General features: G+C 35.9%; 1 protein-coding gene across 3 annotated transcripts in view; it reads right to left on the minus strand.

Moving 5' to 3' along the window:
* Nucleotides 1-25,393, minus strand: part of RpLP0 (ribosomal protein LP0) — a 40,607-nt gene that overhangs the window by 3,773 nt on the left and 11,441 nt on the right. For all 3 annotated transcript variants that reach the window (XM_089251085.1, XM_089251087.1, XM_089251086.1), the window contains 4 exons: nt 17,581-17,756; nt 17,260-17,494; nt 16,986-17,171; nt 13,276-13,416 (listed from right to left, as the gene is read on the minus strand). In XM_089251085.1, coding sequence (XP_089107211.1) covers nt 13,276-13,416; nt 16,986-17,171; nt 17,260-17,494; nt 17,581-17,756 — 738 coding nt within the window. The remainder of the gene's footprint in view (nt 1-13,275; nt 13,417-16,985; nt 17,172-17,259; nt 17,495-17,580; nt 17,757-25,393) is intronic.

Consider the following 25,393-nt stretch of genomic DNA (forward strand, 5'->3'; position numbering starts at 1 on the left):
GTTACATTTAACCACATGCATAGCAAATCAGGCATTGATCTGCACAGTTTGGAACGCCAACAAAGCAAAAATGCACTTTCTTGGAGCTGAGCTGTGCATAGTATCATTTTGAGATTCGCGTCAACAAAGATAATAAATCAAATTTGTCAATTATACTTTAGCGTCACAATTTACCATAATTCATTAATGCAATGAGTCAATTGGAATAACTGTGTACTGTATGGTCTATCTTCATGATCACAGCTGCATAACAGCATACATGAAGGTTATGGAATATACAGTATTTCTACCTCTAAAAAAAGCAAAATTATTTTGTGATGCAGTGGCTGAGAATATGCTGCACACAATCAAGCAGCTCTTGCACCACAAGGCAGTCCGGATGAACCGAGAAAGGTCCTTCCTGACATAACCGATACATCAATGGCAATCTATTTGATACACGTGGAAATGAATACACATAACTAGTGAAACTGGGAATAAATTGTAATGGTTACCACAAAGGCATGGAATACCACCATACCTTACTGCGTACATATACATCAGCATAAAATTGTTTCATCCTGGTCATCAGACGAAAGATGGTATGTACACATCATTTGTATGTTTTTAAAAAAGGTTATAAAAGTTATTGTTTCGTTTCAAAATCCCTGAAGGGAATATTCCTTATAATTCCACATAACCGACCACATTTTCTCAGGAAAATTATAGGAAATCAGGATTTTTGTACAGAAAAAATTGATTGCTGTCAAATATGATGTCAAAAGCTAGTAAAGTTGCCAATTAGTTATTCCTTTAAAAAAAATTGTGACAGAAAAGTGCATCCTGTAAAAATGGAATTTATATTGTGCAAGTATCTTGCATATATCTTGTGCAAGTCTACAAGCACATGGAATATACGGTTGACTTTTTACAAAACAATTCAATTCCCAAACACGAAGCGGCACAAGATAACATTGATTGCATACCGTATGGTCCGACTTCATGATCACAGCACACGCATTAGAGAATATACAGTATTTCTGCCTAAAAGCAAAATTATTCTACGATGCAGTGGCTGAGAATAGGCTGCACATTATCAAGAGGCTCTTGTGCCACAAGTCAGTCTGCATAGATCCAGAAAGGTTCCTCCAGAGATAACCATTGCATCAACGTGAATTTTAACAAGGACTCAAAAAATACACAATTTATCTACTACATTAATTTTTTCCAAAAAAATTAATTTATATATATGTTTGAGCAAATATTTTGAATCAAGGAATTTTTTCAGAACAAAAATCAATGTAATTAACAATCAAATATTAGTACCTAAGGCAGCTAGAAGCATAGGTGCCAATTCAAAAGACTTGAAAAATCTGTAGTTTATCTCACGTAATGACATTTCACAAAGAAAATACATCACAAATAAATAAAAGGAAAAGCCCAGGATCTTGAGATTGCAATGGCTGACCATATATAAATTCCATTTTTACAGGATGCACTTTTCTGTCACAATTTTTTTAAAGGAATAACTAATTGGCAACTTTACTAGCTTTTGACATCATATTTGACAGCAATCAATTTTTTCTGCACAAAAATCCTGATTTCCTATAATTTTCCTGAGAAAATGTGGTCTGTTATGTGGAATTACAAGGAATATTCCCTTCAGGGATTTTGAAACAAAACAATAACTTTTAGGGACTTTTCCTTGAAGATACAAAAAAATCGCAAGAATGATTTCAACTAGAAGATTTTTTAAAACGTTGGAAAACTGAAAGGCTTCCGGGTAAATTGGAAGCACATTGGCACCTATGTAGAATATATAGTGCTAAATGAAAAGCAACGGAAATGAATTTTGAAAGCAATTTAAAATATTCAGTCGAAACAAAGCAAAAGGATTTAAAAAAATGAAACCATCTCTCTGGGTTCTTCATCAAGAGAAAACACCAGAGGATGGCTGAAATAACAAAAATGTTTTTTAAAGCACTTTAGGAACAAGCCTTAAAAGTGCTTGTTTCCCTATGTTTTTGTCAATGTAACAGCAGACCAACAAACAAAATCAACAGTGAAAAATCCAATCACACTACACATACACACTTTTAACATAAACTGAATAAATGAGATGTAAGAAATAGGTGAAAATACATGTAAAATAAACTTACCGTTTAAATATGATAAACATTCTACATTGCTGAATTACATAACAATTGCCTTTGATAATAAAAATTACATCTATAATCTTTTCCCCCATATTCTTGTTCAGACAGACATAAGGCAACATTTAATCTGCTGACCCGCTGTGGCGGAGTTTCGTCAACGCTTGGCGTAAAAAGTGACTACGCAGGTTACGCGCGCCAAGCGACGGAAAGAAGAAAAAATATTCAGGGGTTGCGAGTGAGTGTAAATGACATGTTGATGTTTTTTCGTGTGTGTGCATTTTTTGTAAATAAATTAATTTGGTGATTGTGACAAGTCGTCTTTTAATTAGAGTGGAGTCAGATGAGCGTTATCAAATCAACTCGGTCGACATCCCAAATGTGGTGACCCGGACGTGGAATGACGCAAGGACATTAATTGGCACGTGGCTGAATAAAGGTAGGCCGGATTCGTATGTTCACTTTCTCGTGTGTCTTCTGGGGTGTTAAAAGTGCAATTCCGTTCGCATTGGTATTGAAGTTTGCACGCTCATGATGCCGGATCCGAAACCTGGAAATTCAGGAGATGAGAAAGTTGAATCACAATGTGGTCGTGTGTCTGTCAAAGTACCAAATTTTTGGCCAAACAATGTGAAACTATTTTTTGTTCAATTAGAGTCCAGTTTCAGGGTGTCTGGTATTACTGTTGAGCAGACAAAATTTGACACATTAGTTGCTTCGTTAGACCCTGAAACACTGTCACATGTTACTGACGTCGTTTGCGACCCCCCCCGTCAGATCGGCCTTATTCTCAGCTAAAAGCCTGTTTGCTTTCAGAATTTGAAATTTCTCACACGAAAAAAATTCAAACATTACTTGAGGATGTTGAGTTAGGGGATCGCTCACCCTCAATGTTGTTAAGGCAAATGAGAGATCTCAGCGAAGGTCACGTTGATGATAATTTTTTGAAAAATTTATGGTTGCGTAGATTGCCGATCACAGTGCAAACCGTTCTGGCCATTAGTTCCGAAAATTTGGACAAATTGGCACAGATGGCAGATAAAATTTGCGAATGCACTGCTGTCTCTGTTGCTTCCGTAAATGCCTCTCATTTGACTGCTCTTAAAAGTGATGAAAGCGCAACACTAGTTGATCTCAAACATCAGGTAAATGAATTAACAAAACAAGTAGAGAATTTGACTGAGTTGAGTCACCGTCGAACAAACAATAATCGAGGTCGATATCACTCTAATTCTAGAAATCATAATGCAGTAAAAAAAGAATTGGCTTTGTTGTTACCATTTTCGATTTGGAGAAAAGGCAACTAAGTGCGTTTCGCCCTGTTCCTATGGGTCAAAAAACGAGTCAAGCCATCAGAAGTAGCTGCGGCTTCTGGGAATTTGGTTTTAAGTCGCAGGCTGTACGTGAAAGATCGCTTAAATAAGTCTGAATATTTGGTAGATACTGGTAGCGATGTTTCATGTTATCCCAGATCATTTATGAGTAAAGAAACTGCTGTTAGCACATTTAATCTCTATGCTGCGAATGGGACATGTATAAAAACATATGGTGTCAAATTGCTCACTTTAGATTTAGGATTACGCCGTACTTTGCAGTGGCCATTTATCGTTGCTGATGTCAGCAAACCCATTATAGGAGCTGATTTTTTACAGCATTTTGGTTTGCTTGTTGACATTAAAAAACGAAACTTAATTGACCCCTTGACAAATCTTGTGTCTCATGGTCATGCTGGTTTATGTGACATTCAGGCAGTAAAAACAGTTTCGGACAAATCTGGGTATGCCGATCTTTTGCTCAAGTATAAAGAGATCACGCAGTTAAATACTGCACCTCAAAATACTGTAAAGCATAACACGTTACATTTTGTACCTACCGTAGGCCCTCCTGTTTCAGCCAAAGCACGCAGATTAAATCCTGCGCAGTTGAATATAGCCAAGCGAGAATTCGATTATATGCTAGATAAGGGTATTTGCAGGCCTTCAAAAAGTAATTGGGCCAGCCCTTTACACATGGTTCCCAAGGGTTCGTCTGACTGGCGACCCACGGGTGACTACAGAGCTCTGAACCGCATTACTGTACCAGATAAGTACCCTGTACCACACATTCACGATTTCTCGCATATGCTCAATGGAAAGTGCATATTTTCTAAAATCGATTTGGTTCGCGCCTACCACCAAATTCCAGTTAATCCACCCGATATACCCAAGACTGCCATCATAACACCATTTGGGTTATTTGAATTTCCATTTCTAAATTTTGGCCTCTGTTCAGCAGCACAAACTTTCCAAAGATTTATCAATGAGGTTATGCGTGGTTTGGACTATGTTTTTTCATACATTGACGATATTTTGGTTGCTAGTGAGAATCTGGAGCAGCATAGGCAGCATTTGGAAGAAATTTTTAAACGTTTTTTGGAATATGGTATTGTCATTAACGAATCCAAATGTGAATTTGGCAAAGAGAAAATTGAATTTTTAGGTCACACAATCAATCAAAATGGTTGTTGTCCTACTAAAGAAAAAGTTGATGCAATCTTGAATTTTCCCAAACCTAGTGATATTAGCCAACTGAGACGATTTTTGGGGATGATAAATTTCTATCACCGTTTCATTCCAGACAGTGCGGTCATTCTTGCACCCTTAAATAAGTTACTGGTTGGGGCAAAAAAGAATGACAAGCGGAAAATCGAATGGAATTCGGACTTAGACACAGCTTTCGAAAAAGCAAAAAATGCCATGGCTGAGGCAACTTTATTGTACCATCCTTCAGCAAATGCTAAAATGGCTTTGGTCACTGATTGTAGTGGTTTTGCGATGGGTGCTGTATTACATGAAGTAACACCTGATGGCCCAAAACCTCTTGGATATTTTTCCAAAAAGCTGTCACCTGCACAATGCAATTATTCAGCTTATGATAGGGAATTGCTTGCTGCATATTCAGCAATTCAGTATTTTAGGTATTTGTTAGAGGCTAGGCCCTTTACTTTATTTGTGGACCATAAACCCCTCATATTTGCATTTCAGCAAAAACAGGATAAATGCTCACCTCGTAGGCTTAGGCAGCTTGACTTCATTTCGCAGTTTACCACAGATATTCAGTATTTACCAGGTAAAAGTAATATTGTAGCGGATAGTTTATCCCGCATTTGTGAAATCCAATTTTCCTCATTAGCAGACATGCAGTTATGGAGCAAAATGCAATCTGAAGATGAGGAAATGAAAAATATCCTGGATGGTAATATTGATTGTAGTGTAGAATTAACGAAACTGAGGATGCCTGCATCCGATATTCACCTCTATTGTGATAGTTCTACTGGGGAAAATAGATTTTATGTCCCTCAAACCTTAAGAAAAAAAGTGTTCGAACAGGTGCATGGCTTATCTCATGCTGGCATCAAGGCCACTAAACAACTAATCAATAGCCGTTATTTTTGGCCTAATCAAAACAAAGACATAACTGTTTGGTGTAGAGCATGTGTGCTATGTCAGAAAACCAAGGTGCATAAGCATACAAAGTCGCCTTTGACAAAATTTTTAGTCCCCGATGAACGTTTTTCACATGTTCATATAGACTTGATAGGACCACTTCCTCCGTGTCATGGTTTCCATTACTGTCTAACGATGGTAGATAGATTCACGAGGTAGTGCCACTATCCGACATGACGGCTGAAAGTGTCGCCAGAGCGTTGGTACATGGGTGGATTGCACGATTTGGTACACCTCAGGGGGTAACATGCGACAGGGGTGGACAATTTGAATCTGGTCTTTTTCAGGCTCTTTCCCGAATGCTTGGCATCCAAATTGCAAGGACCGCTGCATATACGCCACAGTACAATGCAATGGTGGAAAGGTTCCATAGGCCACTCAAGCAAGCATTGATGTGTCATATGATAAAGCAGGTCCTGGAAGGCCTCGACTCAGACTGGTATGAAGCTCTCCCATTGGTTCTTCTTGGGTTAAGGTCAGCATATAGGAGTGACCTTGATGCCTCGACAGCCCAGCTGACTTATGGTTCCTCGCTTCGTCTTCCTGGTCAGCTGTACGACGATCAGCCATTGTCTAACCCTCCCGACTACATTGCCCGATTGCAAAGGATCATCAGCTCTCTGAAACCAACGAATCCTGTGCGGCATGGACTTCCAAAGATCTACGTCCCGAAGGAGCTCACCACCTGCACTCATGTCTTCATCCGCTGTGGTCCCTTCAAGAAGTCTCTCTCCAGTGCCCGTACGAAGGTCCATTCCGCGTTGTGCGCAGATTGACCAAGGACTTCGTGGTGGAAGTAAACGACGAAGAAAAGGTGGTCGACATTGACAGATTAAAGCCGGCATTTTTGCTGTTGGATAAAGCCGTTCAGGATGACTCATCACGTTCCAGTGATAAGAACAAAACTTACATCTCCCGATATGGTCGTAAAGTTCGGTTTCGTCTCACAAATGAAGTGTGAGACTGGCGGGGGAGTTGTGTGGCGGAGTTTCGCCAACGCTTGGCGTAAAAAGTGACTACGCAGGTTACGCGCGCCAAGCGACGGAAAGAAGAAAAATATTCAGGGGTTGCGAGTGAGTGTAAATGACATGTTGATGTTTTTTCGTGTGTGTGCATTTTTTGTAAATAAATTAATTTGGTGATTGTGACAAGTCGTCTTTTAATTAGAGTGGAGTCAGATGAGCGTTATCAAATCAACTCGGTCGACATCCCAAATGTACCGTAAACAACAGTGGGTTCAGCTATTTCTGGCTCTGCCTAGAAACAAATCATCACTAGGTGGCTATCATTACAGGAAAATGTTCTGAACCAACCAAATTTCTTGTCTGATTAAGCTTAAAAAATTCATTGACAGGACATAATTTTTTTCATAAATAGGGTCCAACTGTACTGAAGCATACTGAATAGTTCAATGATTAAATGTGTACTATATAGTACCTCCTTGATCAAAACTATAGGGCAGCATACAAAACATTGGGATATACAGCACTTTGCCTGACATAGTAGTGTATAACGGACGAACCAGATTGTGACTCATCCCCATTTCACACCATTACATTAAACAAAGCAATGAATGTAACACCACACAAACAGAATACTACAAATTTAAACACAATCAACAATATCTGATGAAAGTAAATTTAATTTAATGAACACTTAAATTCTAAAACTGTTGCCTGATAACGTACATAGTAGTTATCCTAACCATATGCATAGCAAACCAGGCGTTTAATATGCACAGTTTGGGAACGCCAACAAAGCAAAATGCACTTTCTTGGAGCTGTACTGTGCAAAGCCATACCTTATAAAACCAGGGTCGTTGATTTTTTTAACAAAATATATATTTAAATGTATATATTATTAATACGCGTCATTAATTAATATTTTCTTAAAATATACAATGAAAGATTTTAATTTATAAAAATGAGTATTTAAAAAATATTTGCAAACTAAAGATAAAGAATCATACTTGTGAGATATGTCAGAACATTAAGAAAAATAGAAAAACCTTATATTTCTTGAATATATATATTACATATATCATATTGAATAATTTTATCTTCAATAATTGTTCATTTGCATAGCTGCCAACTTTTGAAAATGAAAATTAGGGAATTTTCACGCGGACCCATATTTTATATTAAAACCACTCACTAATACAAAAGTGATTTTTCTAAATAAAATAGGGATTTTCCACCCATAAAAGTGTAGGGAATAAAATCCATACTTAAAAATTGAAGTAAAATAAATGATTGTATAAACATGGTTAACCCTTGGGAATAAAATCCCTATGCAAAAAACAACTTCAATGGTGATCTAATAAAGAAAAAATACTGTGTTCAAACAGAAACGATGTGAACAAAGATTTTGTGCGAATGACCTCAGAAATGATCAGAAATCTAAAAATCTGAAGTTTTTTAGAAGCCAAAATTGGTTCAAAATATTTCTTAACTTTTACAGAACACAGTGCCCCTTCTACATTAATACACTGATAAGAATTCCAAAAACTGTTGCCCAACTAATTTATTAACCACAAATAGAAAATTTTAGGTCCCACTTTGTTTCAGCAAATCATTTAGTCATATCACATTTTTGATAACACTTCTCCTTAGTTGTCTCAGATTGTGTTGATAGTTTTGATTCAGAGGCATAATCTGATAATTTAGCCTTCTTAGGGATTTGGTAAAACTTCAAAGTGACAGGCTCATTATTGTGTGTGTTTCTAACTTCTTTAAAAAAGAAGTCAATGGTTCCTACTGTTGTATCAACCTATTTAGGCATCGTCCCAACGAAAGCCATAGTGTGGACACGTTTCAGTATTTTCCTTATCTCCATCATAAAGAAATTGAAAATGCTTTTCCTGACGCTTTGAACTTCTAAGTAAAATATATATATCGTTTATAATTTCAACTTTAACCGGGAGGCATTCGGACCCTTTCTCAGCAGCTAAATTTATTAAATGTCAACTACACCCAATAGTAACTAAATGGCTCATCTCTTGCTTTCATGCTCATCATGACAGGAGCATTATCTGCCCCGAAAACCAAACAATTCTCTAATGGTACATTATTGGATTTTAGGCAATCCAATATAATACAAGCAATATTGAATCCGATGCTATCTCCTTGTAATACAGGTACAGATAACAAGTTGTTTTCTATCTGACATGTTTTTTTCATTGTAATAACTAATCACTATTAGAAATATTTTTGCATCCCCTTTATTGCTTCCATCAGTATCAATCGAAAAAGGTTTTCTGAATATGTCAAAAATAGATTATCCACATGTGGCTCATTTTTTTAATGCCCATGGTTTTTGTACGAGCACTGCTATATTTTCTGCTGTATCACTATCTGGGAACATCTTTCTAAAAATTTGCCTCGCATGATCTGCACAACTTATTGGTAAATTATGTTCGATAATGAAAGCAGTAAAATATGACTGCACATATCACAGTATCATCTCTTTCTTTGCAAGAGAAATTTAGTTTTGTATTCTGCTCAATAGAAGATGCATAATCCATGTGCTTTTTAAGTACATGTTTTCAATGTCAGTCTTTCCCTCACGCAAAATAAAGAAATCACATCTACATACCTTACAAAAAGCATAAGTATGTCCTTCCTTGGGTGCTATCAGTGATGGATAATTTGGTACAAGAACTCTTAAAAGCAGTTGCATATTTTTTTTGTAGACATATTTAATCTCAGAAAACAATTAAAAATGTCAAAATGCAAAGCTGCTCAAGGGAACCTCCGGTAACGATGTTGTAGGATCGCACATCACGTGGAGTTCAATCAATCTGTTATTGTGCTTGTGGCGGTGTTAATGGGATACAATGACGATTATACAGGGATTCCAGCAACCAAGACCATCCCCTGATAAATGGCTACCAATAAAGGCTAAATAAGCCACTGAGCCATAAGTAAGCCACGATCGTAGCTACCGACATCGCAACATTATGAGAAAGCTGAGAGGGAAAAATATAATTTTCTGCCAAAATCCAGAGAACTCCGGAGAGCGGGTAAAAAAATCCGGAGTCTCGTGGCCAAATCTAGAGAGTTGGCAGGTCTGATCTAAGGAGTGTTTTGCTATGTCTTAACATTTTGGCCATGTCTAGTGTCTTGAAAGCCCAAGCTTCCGGGTGATTGTTACGAGAAATATTTGCTTGAATCAGCTCTAAAATTATTGCAAACATTCCTGGACTTGCTCTGGAATTACTCTGCGATAGAAATTCATTTAGAGCCTTTCTCATGCAAAAAAGCTCTTTCTTAAAATTCTTCCTGAGATTGTTCTGCTAGATTTCAGCATATTCTGCTTTGGGGCAGTTGATATACATTAGCGAAATCATATAGGTTATTCATCAGCTTTCTGACAAGCGTTAAGTTGAGGTGCCACTGCACATCACATTTTATTTTTCGTGACTTACACCTCCCTTTTCTTTGGGATAGATATAGAATTCACCTTACATAAACATAATTAAGAAAGCTTATTATATTATTTCATTTAATTGAAGTCTTTTCTGAAAAACACATTTCTAATGATTCAGTTTAGTGCAAAACAAATGCATCAGGATATGAAGTTTGCTTCATTAGCATCAGGCGAAAGATGGTTTAAGCATCACTTGCATAATTGTTGCACTTTTCAATGAAAAAAATTCGCAGTCTGCTTAGTTAATTAGCTTTAAATAATCCATCGACGAGAGCGACCCTCAGCGCCAACCAGTATTTTAACCTTCACATACAGGTACCCTTACATCTACAAGCTTTTGGCAACAAATATGGGTGATCTATATTTGAAATATCAGCAATAAATCTAAACAAAAATGGTGGAAGGAATGGAAAATGAAGGAAACCAAATGACACCATCTGGCATTCGAGTGATTAGGGAACTAGCTTATCACTGTGCAGGTCTGGGTTCGAATCCCGGTTCGAGCATGGTTTTTTAACTAACACTAACAAATTCCCTGGACGGATCGTGCTGATCCCATGGGAATACGTGAGGACCGCATTATAAAAAAATAGAAGGGGAAGAAAGATCAGCGCAGTAGATTTTTCATTCTCTCACGAGGAAAGATGTTAGAAAAACTGAGAACTACCATTTGTGTGCTGGGGATTCAACAGTTTCAAATAAAAAACCCTTCAGTTCACATATAAGGTTGTCAAAATGAGTCATAAATCTATCACATACAAAGTCACATAATATTTGACTTTAATTAATAGATGCCAACTTTGGAGAATGAAAATTCTGGAGGTTTTCGCGCAGATCCAAATTCTGTACAAAACAAAAATAAATGTAAAAGGGATCTTTTAAAACATTTAAAGGATTTTTCATTAGTAAAAAGGGAATGATTTAAGGATATTTTCCCTTGTAAAAACAGTGACACTGTGCAAGCCATGATTAGCGAAAGTCCTTGGGGTATATATATTACTATACCTCCCAAAAATCAAATGTTGCAAAGCACTAAATTTACATCGGGCCTAAAACAGGACATATGAAGCGCACAAATGATTGTGCCAATTTTGGATTTCGAAAAGTAAGATTGACGCTTGCCGAATTGTGTTCTCCCCAAAATTAAATATTTTTTTCAGAATTTGACAAAATGCTTATGAAACATTTTTTATTCCGGTAAATTCTTGGGAATAATTTTTTCCCTAAACATAGGGATTTTCAATCATGGTTGAAATTTAGTAAATAATCTTTACCAGAGAGTAATCTTTTCAAACTTCATTCAATAAAAATACCATTCACAAACAAACCATTTCCCTTCCAAAGGTCAACAGCATTTCCATTAGCCTACTGTTTGTAACTAATAATCTTTAGCAACATTTGTTACCAGTGACAATTCATTGAAAAAAATAGATTTCATATTTTTTGTTCAGACAGCCGTGTGGCAACATGTGATCTTATGACTCTTATCCCTTAACAACAGTGGGTTCAGCCATTGCTGGCTCTGTCAGGACAAGAGTCATCACAATTTGGCTATCATCACTACAAAGGCTTACTATACTGAATGCAAGAGATATACATAGAAAATATAGGTAGGGTTCATTCCAAAAAAAAAAATTACAAACCATTTCAGAACACTGATAGTAATTCTTATTTTTTTCTCTTGTACTTCATTTAATTTCCTGTCATATAGCATTTCTTAATTTGTTTCAATAGATATCCTCTATTGAAAGAAACCAGTTCAACAGAAAATCCTGGATAGATCATCCCAGCGCCACGCCAAACTTCAAAGTTGAACAAATTGTCTGAACCAGATGTCAGCGTCCAAACCAGAATGGGTTCTCAGCATATCAGAAGCAGGTGTGGCCACTGTAGTCCAACAAATCCGGTGTCATTAATTCTAAACTGCGCTGGTCGTCGGCAGAGCCGTTCCCACCCATCACAGGGTGGCCTTGAAATCCCTATAAAGAAATCTATGCCCCCCCTTTTTAGGGACCACCTTTCAGCATCACGTACTACTCATCAACCTTAGCAGGAAATATTACAGGGTGGGGGAAAGTCATAACGGCTTCTTTTTACAAACAGCTGGAAAGGTTTCAAGGAGTCTTAAAAAGGAAATGAAAATTAATGACTTTTTAAGGAATTTATAAACACAGTTTAGGTTTGTAGAGCTAAAAAAGAAAGAAAGAAAGAAAAAAAAAATTCACTACATGCTGGATATCTTCACAAATTTTATGTGCCATGGGATGTCAAAGGGCAGCCAAAAGTTTCAAAATTATATCAGCGTGTCTGCCAGTATGAGAAAAGGGGTCTGTCCAAGGGAAGTCAAAACACTATTTCGAATCAGTTTTGTTAGAGGGAAGAAAGAACAATGATTGACACCTATGAAATTTTAGTGACCTAAATTTTCAGATTTAACCATGGATCTATTTTTGCCAATGTAAATCATGAGGATTTATCCCAATAAAAATGTTGCCTGATGTCGTACAAGTTAGTTACATTTAACCACATGCATAGCAAATCAGGCATTGATTTGCACAGTTTGGAACGCCAACAAAGCAAAAATGCACTTTCTTGGAGCTGAGCTGTGCATAGTATCATTTTGAGATTCGCGTCAACAAAGACAATGAATCAAATTTGTCAATTATACTTTAGCGTCACAATTTACCATAATTCATTAATGCAATGAGTCAATTGGAATAACTGTGTACTGTATGGTCTATCTTCATGATCACAGCTGCATAACAGCATACATGAAGGTTATGGAATATACAGTATTTCTACCTCTAAGAAGCAAAATTATTTTATGATGCAGTGGCTGAGAATATGCTGCACACAATCAAGCAGCTCTTACACCACAAGGCAGTCCGGATGAACCGAGAAAGGTCCTTCCAAACATAACCGATACATCAATGGCAATTATTTTTGATTGGAAATAAATACACATTACTAGTGAACCTGAAAAAAATAGGTATGAATTCTAATGGTTACCAAAAGGCGTAACTATTCCAGTCATTATGTAACATAAGGAACACCACAGTACATTGCTACATATACATCAGTATAAAAATTTTTCATCCCAGTCAGACGAAAGATGGTATGTACACATCATTTGTATATGGTTTTTAAAACCACTGCCATAAAAGCATATCTTGCAAAACTAACTTTTTTACGAAATACATATATTAATCTGTAATATTACATTAACATACCATTTCTGCTTCCTTGAAAGATATGTCCGTTTCAACAGCTACCGCTATGAGATTTTTCAATCCATTCACAATTGAATGAGGAACAGAGGCTGCAGTTGGATATCCAATTTGGAGAGAGACTGATGCAACGTTCATCACACCCTGGAAAAAAATTATAACGATGTATACAGTCCTGTGTTGATAGACCAGGCGACACTCAATAAATTTCTAGAGGGGGTTAAACACCCCCCAATAAATAAAAATATATGATGCAAAGCAACATTCCCTCTCCTGCACTCTTGAGACCTATTTATACGGGAAGAATGAAGTTTTAAACAGCACTCAATGATGACGGGTCAGCCAGACCCATCATTTGAAGGGGATTGCCACCCCGCTATAAAAAATGCAACAGAAATAGACAAAGTGAAATATATATTAAACATATAGTGGAGCTTATGTTCTTTGACCCCCTCCTCCTGGGAAAAGTTAAAATGACAAGCCTGATGCTGCCAGCCCATCTCTGCCTGTATATATATTTTTATCTAGACTAGGTTATAAAGTGAAAAATATAGACTTCCGTTTCACAATTTCAAATACCATAGCCGCGAAGTTTATAGAATGCAGGGTTTCTAGCAAAATATGATCATTTCCCAGATTTCAAATTCAATTCACACGTTCAACCACTCAAAGTTTTTATGAAACTTGAAAATACAACCAATAAATGCAACAGTTACATTTCAGCAAATGTATAACCCCCCCCCCTTCAAGTTTTGCAAACAATCACCCCAAACGTTTATAGTGCAATAACAACCTAAGGAACCCCCCCTTTTTTTTTGCCATGCACGAGATTTATATAAATTACATACACCCACAGCAGGATACCTAGCAGCACAATAAGTAGGTGATAACCCGGGGTCTAAATCAATGTACAAGGCATGGTTCAAAATTAAGGGCGATCACTATAAAAAACGAATGGCAATACAGATTAGTTCGCACATGCACAGTAGCATTACTTAATCTGTTGGGAATGTAACCACCATATTGCCGTCATTTGATTGTGGTCTGCCTCCGCAAGATAGTGAGACGATGAGTGCACTAATAACAAATCCTGCCAGTTGTGAAATTCAAAGTGATTAGATTTCTAAATGCAAGAGGATATAATGCTGTTCAAATTCACTGTCACTTATGTGAAACATATAGACCTACCGCAATGAATGAAAGAAAAGTGAGGCAATGGGTTCATGAATTTAAGGAATGACGTTGAAATGTACACAATGAGCAGAAAAGTGACAGTCGACCTAGTGTCCGGACGGACGATCTCATTGAGCGTGTGAATACGATGATTTTCGTTCACTATTGCTTTATGATAATCTTCCTCTATAATTTCAAGAAGTTTCTAAAACATTGAGAATCGCAGGGGTGGGAAGTGACAGTCTGTTTCAGAGCAGCAAAATTCAGGATTCGGAGCAAATATGTATAAATTGGAGCAGCAAAATTAAGAATATTTTTGTTAACCCTCACCCCTTTTCAAAATAAAACAGCCACACTGTCTTGTTATCAAACATCTTTTCATCAGCTTGTTTTTTTGTTTCAGGCTTTTGACACCTTGTTTGAAAGAGCGGCCATCATAAAATTTTTCACACCAGTCTATTTAAGGCGATTTTTGCTTACTGAGGGCACTATTCGCTGTCTGGAATAACAGCAGTACAAATGGGCTAAAAGTTTTCTATAAGTTTTCAATTTTTTTTATACTTGCAAGAAATTTTGGAAGAATCAACATAATGTTTGGCGATCTGACATGCAAAATTCCTAAATTACCGTTGGTAATTTGACAGACATGCTCTTTTTACTTTTGGAATAAAAAATTACATATTTAGATTACATTCATTGGAATTAGTTTGTTTAGATTTAGATATTTGGCTGAATACCTACTCATTATATTCTTACCAAACCGAATATTTTACAAAAGGACAATGGGCCGAATAACAAATATTTGTCCACTATCTCTAGTATTTAAGTCCTGTGCAAAATACCTCATCAGTATTTGACTTTGTCCTCAATGATTTTCGGTAGAACGAAAGTATATCTTACATCACATGAGGTCTAAACAAGTTGCTGCAAATACTTCTGTGGACATACATAAGCAAAGTATGTTGCTCTGGAAACCGGGAATAAGAATTTTTGCAAATCTGAATCTTATATGAAAAATGATTGTATATAAACAATATATATACACAGGGGTGGGAAGTGACTAAGTCCATTTCGGAGCAGCAAAATTCAGGATTCGGAGCAGCAAATTCGGGATTTTGAGCAGTTTTGGAACAGAAAAATATGGGATTCGAGCAGATATTTATAAATTAGAGCAGTAAAATTAACAAGAATATTTTTGTTAATCCTCAACCCTTTTCAAAATAAAACTGCACTGTCTTGTTATCAAACATCTTTTCGTCAGCTTGTTTTTGGTGTTTTAGGCTTTTGACACCTTGTTTGAAAGAGCGGCTGCCATAAAATTTTTTGCACCCGTCTATTTAAGATGATTTTTGCTTACTGATGGCACTATTTGCTGCCTTGAACAGCAGCACTTCAAATGAGCTAAAAAAATTTATAAGTTTTTTATACTTGGAAAGAAATTGTTGCATTCATTATCTGGCGAGATTGGCGATTTAACACTCGTTATTCGGCAAAGTTTCTAAACTAACATTCGCAATTCGGCGGACATGCGCTTTTTACTCCCGGAATGAAATTTTTTTTCATGAAACATCGGGATTTAACACAATCGACTACAGTAATTTCTGCTGCTTCCAGTGACGACTTTTTTTTTTAAACGGAAACACTCGAATTTGCACTTTAAAGCTGAAAGGCATTGCAAACCATCTTCAGTTCCACGATCACGGACAATATCGGGGTTTCGCGATGGAAAGCCCGATCAGGGGCAGATAGTTTAAGTATAATGGAATAAAACATGCTCTTCTCGTAAACAAACGTTTCGTGGCTAGCAGGAACAAAATTTTTTTGGCGTCCTTTCCGAAATTCCGGGTATAATGTAGCAAAATTTGCTATTTGGCGCAGAAAAATATGAAAATACGCTATTGGAGCAGGATGGCGCAAGATATTAGTTTTGGCGCAGAGTTCCCACCCCTGATATACACTATCTCTAGTATTTAAGTCCTGTGCAAAATACCTCATCAGTATTTGACTTTGTCCTCAATGATTTTCGGTAGAACGAAAGTATATCTTACATCACATGAGGTCTAAACAAGTTGCTGCAAATACTTCTGTGGACATACATAAGCAAAGTATGTTGCTCTGGAAACCGGGAATAAGAATTTTTGCAAATCGGAATCTTATATGAAAAATGATTGTATATAGACAATATATATATATACACGTGAAAAATTATACATATATATTGTAAAAGGAATTTTTCATTATTTAAAGTAAACTAATAAGGACTTTTCATTAACGAAATTACTGAGATTTTTCTTTGAAAAACATGACACTGTGCTAAGTTTGTCCAAAACATGTCTTTGTGATTTGGGGAACAATAATTAACTTTTAACAGCAATTTAAAAGGGGGAAAAACCAGGCAACAGACTCAGGTGAATTCTTTGAAGTAATTTGGAAACTTAATTTTTCTGTACTTTTTGAGTCCACGGAAGAAAGTGAAATATCTGAGACTTGGCAGGTAGGAAATACACTTTAGAAATAAGACCAGTTAAAGGGAAAACTACCTCAACAAACTTTATTCGCAGGTCTTCACTGGTGATGTCTAAAATCTCAGGAGAAAAGACTGTTCCAGAATCATACACCTGCTTGATCTTCAAGCCATATGTAAACGGAGACACATTCAACATGTTTAGTAGAGTGGCTTCAGAAGCTCCAACCTTGTCTTCTTTCTTGATCAGATGAATCTCATTCTACAGGATATAAACAAAAGCAAATCATGTGAGCCGGATCTATAATAAAAACCAAACTCTCACCATGCAACTTTAGCAGTAGGCTTACCAGGATTTCAATGGTCCCTTTAGAAATTTTTGTGGGGATCTGCAATGCCTGGAAGAAAGAGGTTTTTTCTGGACCCAACCCAGTGTTTTGTGGCTGCAAAATCACATCACAAGGAGCAAGAGCACCAGCCCTGGCTGGAGCCTTCACTTTGTTGTCCATGATCTTGTCTCTGACCTCAACCAGCTCTTCTTTCGTGAATACAAAACCGACATTTCCACGGATGTGCGGAATCAACCTATAATAAAAAATATATATCAACGACTATGAATATCAATATAATTTTTAACAAACATTTGCTTATACAGTATCAATTCCACCTACTTTTCTAAGGCAGGATTATTCTCCATGTGACCCCTTATAGCTTTTCTGATCATTGTGTTCTTACCCATCAGAAGTATGGCGTTTTTTCTGAGCGACAGACGGATTTGTTGCATCTGTCGAGAACCCACATTGTCCACACCAACGATAAAACATTTTGGATACTCATCCAGAAGTTGCTGAAAACAAAAACACATGAGGATTGTTTGGTTTGAACAGTTTAAAAAAAAAAAAAAAAATCACAAAAGTGAGCCAAGTATAGTTACAATAGTGCAAATGCACATTTTTTTTAAAATCGAAAAAGATCGGAATGACCGTTCAAATTATAAAACTTTCCAGAGATCGTATGAAAAAACCGAATCTTTAAATACTCTACGTTGAATAGCTTTGTCATCCAGCTGCTATGTGGTAGTCCCCACCTAAATCACAGGTGTGTATGCAGAATCGGCTTTTGGAAGGGCAGAAGGATATAATATTTCATAGAAAGCTAGAGTCACTAACAGACGAAAAAAATTTTAAATTAACACAGATAGTATAAAAGAAATTTTATTCCAATATTTTAATTCTCTACAAAAATATTTTCAATTTTTCATCTTCTGCGGACGGGGGAAGAGAGAAGAAACCCCTTATACCCCCAAATTTTACCTTTGGTAAAAATCTGGATTTGGAACCCACGATTACACATTGGTTATTGGCTAAAAATTATCTAAGGTTTTCAAATTTTAAGTTAGCCATTCCTTTGAAAAAACTTCTGCAAGGCTCCCACTCAAAAAATAAGAAAACACCGGACTAAAAAGTAGGACAAGGAGGGTAACCCCCTTAAACATAATATAATGAAAAAAGTTTATTTTCAGGAAAAAAAAATTTAATTTTGAATCAACTTTTTCATAGCACTATTTCAGTATCCTGTAAGATTGGCTCAAGCCAAAGCAAAATGAAAAATGACTGTTGCAAAACGAATTTTTGGCCAAAACAGTGTACTAGCAACCACAGATAATTTTTTTAGTCTCCTCATATTACATTATTCTTTTTTGTCTTCTTCCAAAGTGCTGAGTTTGTCAACTCTCTTCGACAATGCACAGCAAATTTTGAAGATGTGCGTTTAAGAATGACGCTCCTTTGATACCACTTTTAAAAACACAGTGCAAAATGTGTAGATAACGAAATCTGATATAAAGGTGAACCAGATAGTTTTACTGCATTGTCCATTTTTTTAAAGGATTTTTCCACATTTTACTGTTCAATGCCAGTAATCATTTTTGACAAATGAAGAATTGTAAATATAATTTATGCCTCTTTATGTCTTAAAAATACAGAAGACAACTGAATGCCATTGGGTAGCATCAGAATAACCAAATAGAATAGGCCTATGTATCCAACTGCATTGTAATACAAACCGTTGTTTCACATACTACCATAATTTTGAATGATGAATGTTAGTTAATGTCGAAGGATTTGGTAGACCATGAAGTGATAAATACAAAATTTTTTCCATTCAGATAGAAGTTAATTAAAAATTAAATCAACCAAATGGTCCACATACACCCTTTAAATAACCTTAAAAACGATACAATTTCTGCTTTGGCAGAATCATTAATTGCATTCTTCAACATTTGTAATATTTGGCAATATATCTGATTCCCTGCTCAATTAAAATCAATTACACAAATTTTGTCCATAGGATTTGGTAGAAAAATAGGACAAAACAGAAAGTAGGAAATTTTATTGAAAAGTAAGACGAGTGGGAGCCTTGCTTCTGGTTGCCATGGCGATCACGCATACCTACGACACAAATATGTATACATTAAACTTCAAATGCATGAATTACTAGTTTGGAGGATAGATGCAGGGCTGTAACTGGTAGGGACAGGTGGATCTTGTATCCTGGGCTCTGGACCAGAAGGGGGGGGGGGGGCACTAAATTCACCCTTTATAACTGCTGCTTCTACATTACATGGGTGTGGCAAAATGTTTGCTTGCTCTGTTTGAGAAAATATCTAGTTACGGCACTAGATAGATGGCACCACCTACTGAACACAAAACACGCCAAATGCTGGGCACACACATAAACACACTTAAGTTTCTCCAACACAAATCTGACATAGCTCCCATATTCAGGTGTGAAAATATGTTGCAGTTAAATTGTGACAGATCAGAGTAGTGGACCATCAGGGAGAGAAAATAAAATCATTTTACCACGAAAATCAAAGTATAAATAGGGAATCAGAAGATAAGTCAGAGAGAATCTAATTTGTTTTAAATTTAATCAAAAGATATTGAAAGTGCCAAGATCTTTTTAAACGAAATGTAAAATCAATCAGAAAGGAATTTATAGATTGATTTATTAATAAACATATAAATGTGTGCCACCACCTGTTAATTAAAATATATTCTGCTTATAACGTTTTTCAAAAAACCGTCATAGAAAAACATTGTAAATAGAAAAACTTCAAATGGGAAATCTTTGAGAATTATACTTATTGTTAGGACCACGAAAATAAGTTGTACTAAGTGGAAAAAGTTCTATATGGGATAAACGTTATAAGCGGGATCAACTGTATGTTTTAGTTTTTATATTATATATATACAGGGCAGGGTTGTTTGGTTTAAACCTTGGTTTTAACCAAGTGGTTTTTTAAAAAAAACCAGTTTGGTCTTTTTCAAAAAATCAAATAAAAGTTGCCTAAATATAATTTTTTTCCTTGAAAAATATCATATTGGTTCATTATTAGCCAAAATGTTTCATTTTTACCACATTTTATATCCTTGGGGTACATTCTGACGATATATCTTTAAATGACATAAGATTTTATAAGTGGTTTTTTTCAAAAAGTCTCATAAAAGTGGCCAGAATATATATATTTTTCATATGAAGTATCTTAGTTATTTAAAGTTATATACAAAAGCCAAAATTTCTCATTCTTACAACATTTTCTACCCTTTGGCTACATTCTGATGCTCTATCTTCAGCAAATTCATGAATAAGGATTGCATCACACATCTAAATGTAGTGGTGCATTATCTCACAGGGTTTCTTTTTCACTTCACAAAGAAGCAGCAACAGTAGTGACACCATCATGCTAGGGGCAGGCATTTTCTTTCCCATAAGAAGTAGTATTATCTGTATATCTCCCAGTCTTAATATTCAATAATAGTTTTTTTTATACTTTCACACTGTTAAGCCCAGTTAATCAGGGTTCTACTGAATAATAGTAACAGATTTATGAAAAATAATCAGCTATATACAGGGAGATTATAATTTGAATTTTGATTCTCCAAAACTATACAATAAGTACTGATCAGAATGACTTGAAAATTTGCATGGATACTCCTGAAGCAATGGAAGTTTCTTTCGCAAAAGAAAAAAGTGCAAAATGTGCAAGTAGATGATGCTGTACTTGGCCAGCAGTATAATCTATTTTGTGCAACCACATCATTTCAGCACTTCCACAGCATCAGTGTGTGGATAGAACTTCTATCAAGATGCACATTGCAATACCAGCAAAGCAGCTGCTGAAGACCCATTTTGACAGGATGCACCTTAACCCTTGCAACTTCTGGCTGTGGTTGTAATAAACAGTGGTCAGATTGCAAACTTTGAATTGCAATCTCCAGCACATTCCCTATATGTTAGAAGTTCCTCGGGAATATTAATGGGGGGGGGGGGCACGTTTGGTTTAATAAAGCTGAATTGCAAGCACATCTACATCATGACCCTAACATACTCCGATTCTGTTGTTGAACAACAATTTTTGTGCTTTCAACCTCAGGTTGGACAACATATTTAACATTTCTTAAGTAAGTTGTAGTTATTTGTTCAATTACTTCGTTTTTTGTGATGTTTCCATGAATTATGAAATCATGCAATACTATAATTAAGGTATTTTGTAATGACTGGCTATTGTTTCCATTCTGCGAGCAAATTTCCCACATGTTGGATGATGTCATTAATTTTACATTTTTAAGTATTTTTTCCCCTTTACCAAATAAAATTGAATTTTTTCAGGAACATTCATGTCAATTTTCAAGTAATTTTGACAATCGGTCTTTTTTTACAGTGTTTTGAAATCAGAACCTTAGTTATAATCATCCTGTATATCGTAAATCATTGCTAATTAATCTGCATTATTTATGCTTCATTAAATAGATTATATTCACTTAATTTTTATTACTTTTTTCAAAATAGCTTCCTAATTAAGTATACTGAAAGTAACTAGAGAAAAACATTTATATACTATATGATTAATAATAACATTGAAAGAATTTTCAAACACAAAGTAATCCATTGAGTTGAGCAAAAAATAATTAAATTGCAAAAGTTGGTTTTTGTTAAAATGTAAGAAATATTTATTGATTAATTAGTATGGGAATAGTGTTAATTACATTAATAACCATTTCATTTTAGTTAATTATTAGAAGTTTGAATGATTTTTCAGAAATTTCATTGTTTTTAATGTTAAAAAACCCGGTTTTTTGGTTTTTTACCAACCCTGATACGGGGCGATTATAAAAAAACTATCCCGACATATGGGTCCCTAACTATCGTACCATTCACAGAAACTGAATGAAATTTTGGCACAAGATATTTTGAGGTATGCGCTCAAGAATGATATGGAAAACAGTGTCACTAACAGTTACGGTTACAGTGAGAAAATTTCGAAAATATCAAATGGCAACACCAAGTTTTTTGTATTGGAATGCGATCTCCATACCATAGCTGCCAACTTTTGAAAATGAAAATTCGGGAGATTTTCACGCAAACCCGTATTTTATGCTAAAACCACTCTAATAAATACAATAGGGATTTTTCCAAATAAAATAGGGATTTTCCAAACAAAAGTTAAAATGTAGGGAATAAAATCCTTACTTAAAAACTGAAATCAAATTAAAATAGGGATTTTACACACATGGAAGTTAAACCCTTGGGAATAAAATTCCTACCAAAACTTCAATGATATAAAAATAAATATTGTGTTCAATCAGAAACGCTGTGAACAAACATTCTGCGCGAATGACCCCAAAATCACCGGAAGATGAAGGAAAACACCGTCAATTTAGAACACTGTTTCTTCAAGCTTATCAGTATTCATGCTTTGTTATCGCACGTACGTAACAGAAGAGGAAATTTTGACCATATACGCGTCACTATAATCTTCAATTATTATCCAGGACTATTGGCTGCTAAGCCATTTCCCTGCAGGATAAGACAAACAACTATCTTGTTACCATCAGAGGGTTTGTAAAACTTCCTTAAAAAGGGAATTTCCCCATTTACGACGTGTGACGTCATTTCGAAAGGGGAAAAAAAGAGGCTTCACGCCCCACAAGAAATTTCTTAGGGATTGTTTTCATAAGAGGGGATTTTTTTTAATGAAGTAAGGAATGTTTAGGGACAATTAGGGATTTTTGTGATTTTCGTAAAAATTCGGGAGATTTAAGAACTTTTCGGGAGGTCGAGCGATGAAGCTAAAATTCGGGAGACTTGGCAGCTATGCCATACTGAAAAACACTAAATAACGTTGGAATGGCACCTGTAACACGAAAATCCCCAAAGCTAGGCAAGGAAAAAATAAAAAGGACTTTGCCGTGCACCAGAGCATTAATGTTAATTTCATTTGTCACACCGTTTCTTCGGCTGAGATCCCAGCCTGATTAGACCTCCACAAGGTCATGTGGAAAATTTGTGAAACAATAAAATGCTTTATTTTATGCTACTTCTCCGTCCTTATTGGTTGCCCTCACCTTTAGCCCATCTACCGCCGGTGATTTTCATGCTAAAGTTGCCGTTCGAACGCTATTTAGGGTTTTTCACAATGGAGATCACATTGCAATACAAAAAACTTGGTGTTGCCATTTGATATTTTTGAAATTTTCTCACTGTAACAGTAACTGTTAGAGTGACTGTTGTTTTCCATATCATTCTTGAGCGCATACATCAAAATACCTTATGCCAAAATTTCATTCAGTTTCTGTGAATGGTACGATAGTTAGGGACCCATATGTCGGGATAGTTTTTTTTATAATCACCCTGTATATTAATTACATGTATAGAATTCCATACGTTAAATTCTTAGTGCTAATGAGCTTCTTCGCAAGCTTTTCCTACTAGTAGACAATCAAAGCTTTGGATAGAACACATTAGAATTTTTAGAAATTAATTATACTTGATTCACAGATACCTTCTCCTACCCACAACAGGGCACACAGCTCAATCTCAACGAAGAAATATAAGCAGGCAATGAAAGACCTGGGGCATACTGGAAGAAAATTCATAGATACTAGTGAATTATGGGGGGGGGGGGGGGGGGGGGGAGACGGCGGAGATAAATGTTTTAAAGAGGGACACACTTTCAAAAAGAACTGATTATTCGAAGGGACCCAGGTAAATTAATACGGCAGCATCTCTGGTACTGGTGGTTACATAACCTGACATTTTCATTTTCTTTCCATATAGAAAGCAGCACATCCCTTACCGTATATTGCCAATATAATTCCTTTGCTTCATGCTAATTTTCAAGCCATTCTGACTAGCAGTTCTTATTCATATTTTGGAATCAGAACTTTAATCACAATCACCATGTATATAGTTGATTATTTTTCATAAATCACTACTATACATCCTAACCAAATGGTGACCCAGTCTATATTCAAAGATATTCTAAAATTATTTGTACAGGGATCACTGGCCACTTTGTGAAATGGTCAATTTCAGGCTTTATTACTGTACAGTAGAACCTTGATTAACTTACTGAAAAATCAAACACAAGGTACTCAGACTATTAGGTGCACAACTCCCTAGTAAGTAAATTGCTCATGAGACACAAAGAGTTGTGGTCAGATTGAATAGAAAAAAAGCAATATTGACTTATTTTTACATAATCATCCCCAGTTAAGGTTCTACTATATAGTAATAAAAGCCCGAAATTAGCCATTTCGTGAAGTGGTCGGTGATCCCTGTCCAAAAAATTTTTCAGTTAGAAATACCTTGGAATATGTATGGACTGGGTCACCATTTGATTAGTATGTATAGTAAATGATTTATGAAAAATAATCGGCTATTTGAAAAATAATTTACATACAGGGCGATTATAATTAAAAGTTCTGATTCCAAAATATGAATAAGAAATATTCATATTATAGACCCACTATTCAACAGCAGTGTGTGAATAACAGGTCTGGACAAATCCCAGATACTAGAGTGACTAGAAAATCCGTTTTGAAACCAAAATTTTATATGCGTCATTGCTAAAATGAAATGTAAGTACAAGACTTTTTTTTTTTTTTGGATTTCATAATGTGTCCCAACATGGGAATCGGTCCCAGGAGGGAGAGAAACCACATTAATCAAGAATTTGGGTGTTGCCTGAATTCATGGTGGATAGCACAACTTTTGTCGAGATACACATTACAACAGCAATGAAACAGCTGCTGAAGAACCATTTTGACAATAACATAATACATCTGGCTGCCATACGTGTAAATATACTACTATAACTTTGGGGCCATTCAAATATTACGTCATCATCAATGGGGGTGGGGAGAGGGGTTTCCGATCGATTTGCTTACTTTTGATGGTGGGGGGGGGGGGGGGAGGGTTTGGATAATGCTTACGTCATCAATCACCCTTTATGAAAATATGAGTTGGATTCAGAGGCAGAGCTGATGACAAAATTTTACTGACTGGGGTGTCAAATAACCAAAAATTTACTTACGCAATACTTGAACGGCCCCTATCCCGAAATGTCATGCAGAATGATCAGATTACAAACTTCGGTAAATTTAAAGCACATTACCATAACATACCGTGATCTGTAGT

Source organism: Pholcus phalangioides, unplaced genomic scaffold (genome assembly GCF_987345545.1).
Source record: "Pholcus phalangioides strain wild (caught in Gottingen) unplaced genomic scaffold, Ppha-v1.0 ptg000024l_1, whole genome shotgun sequence".
NCBI classification, from domain to species: domain Eukaryota; kingdom Metazoa; phylum Arthropoda; class Arachnida; order Araneae; family Pholcidae; genus Pholcus; species Pholcus phalangioides.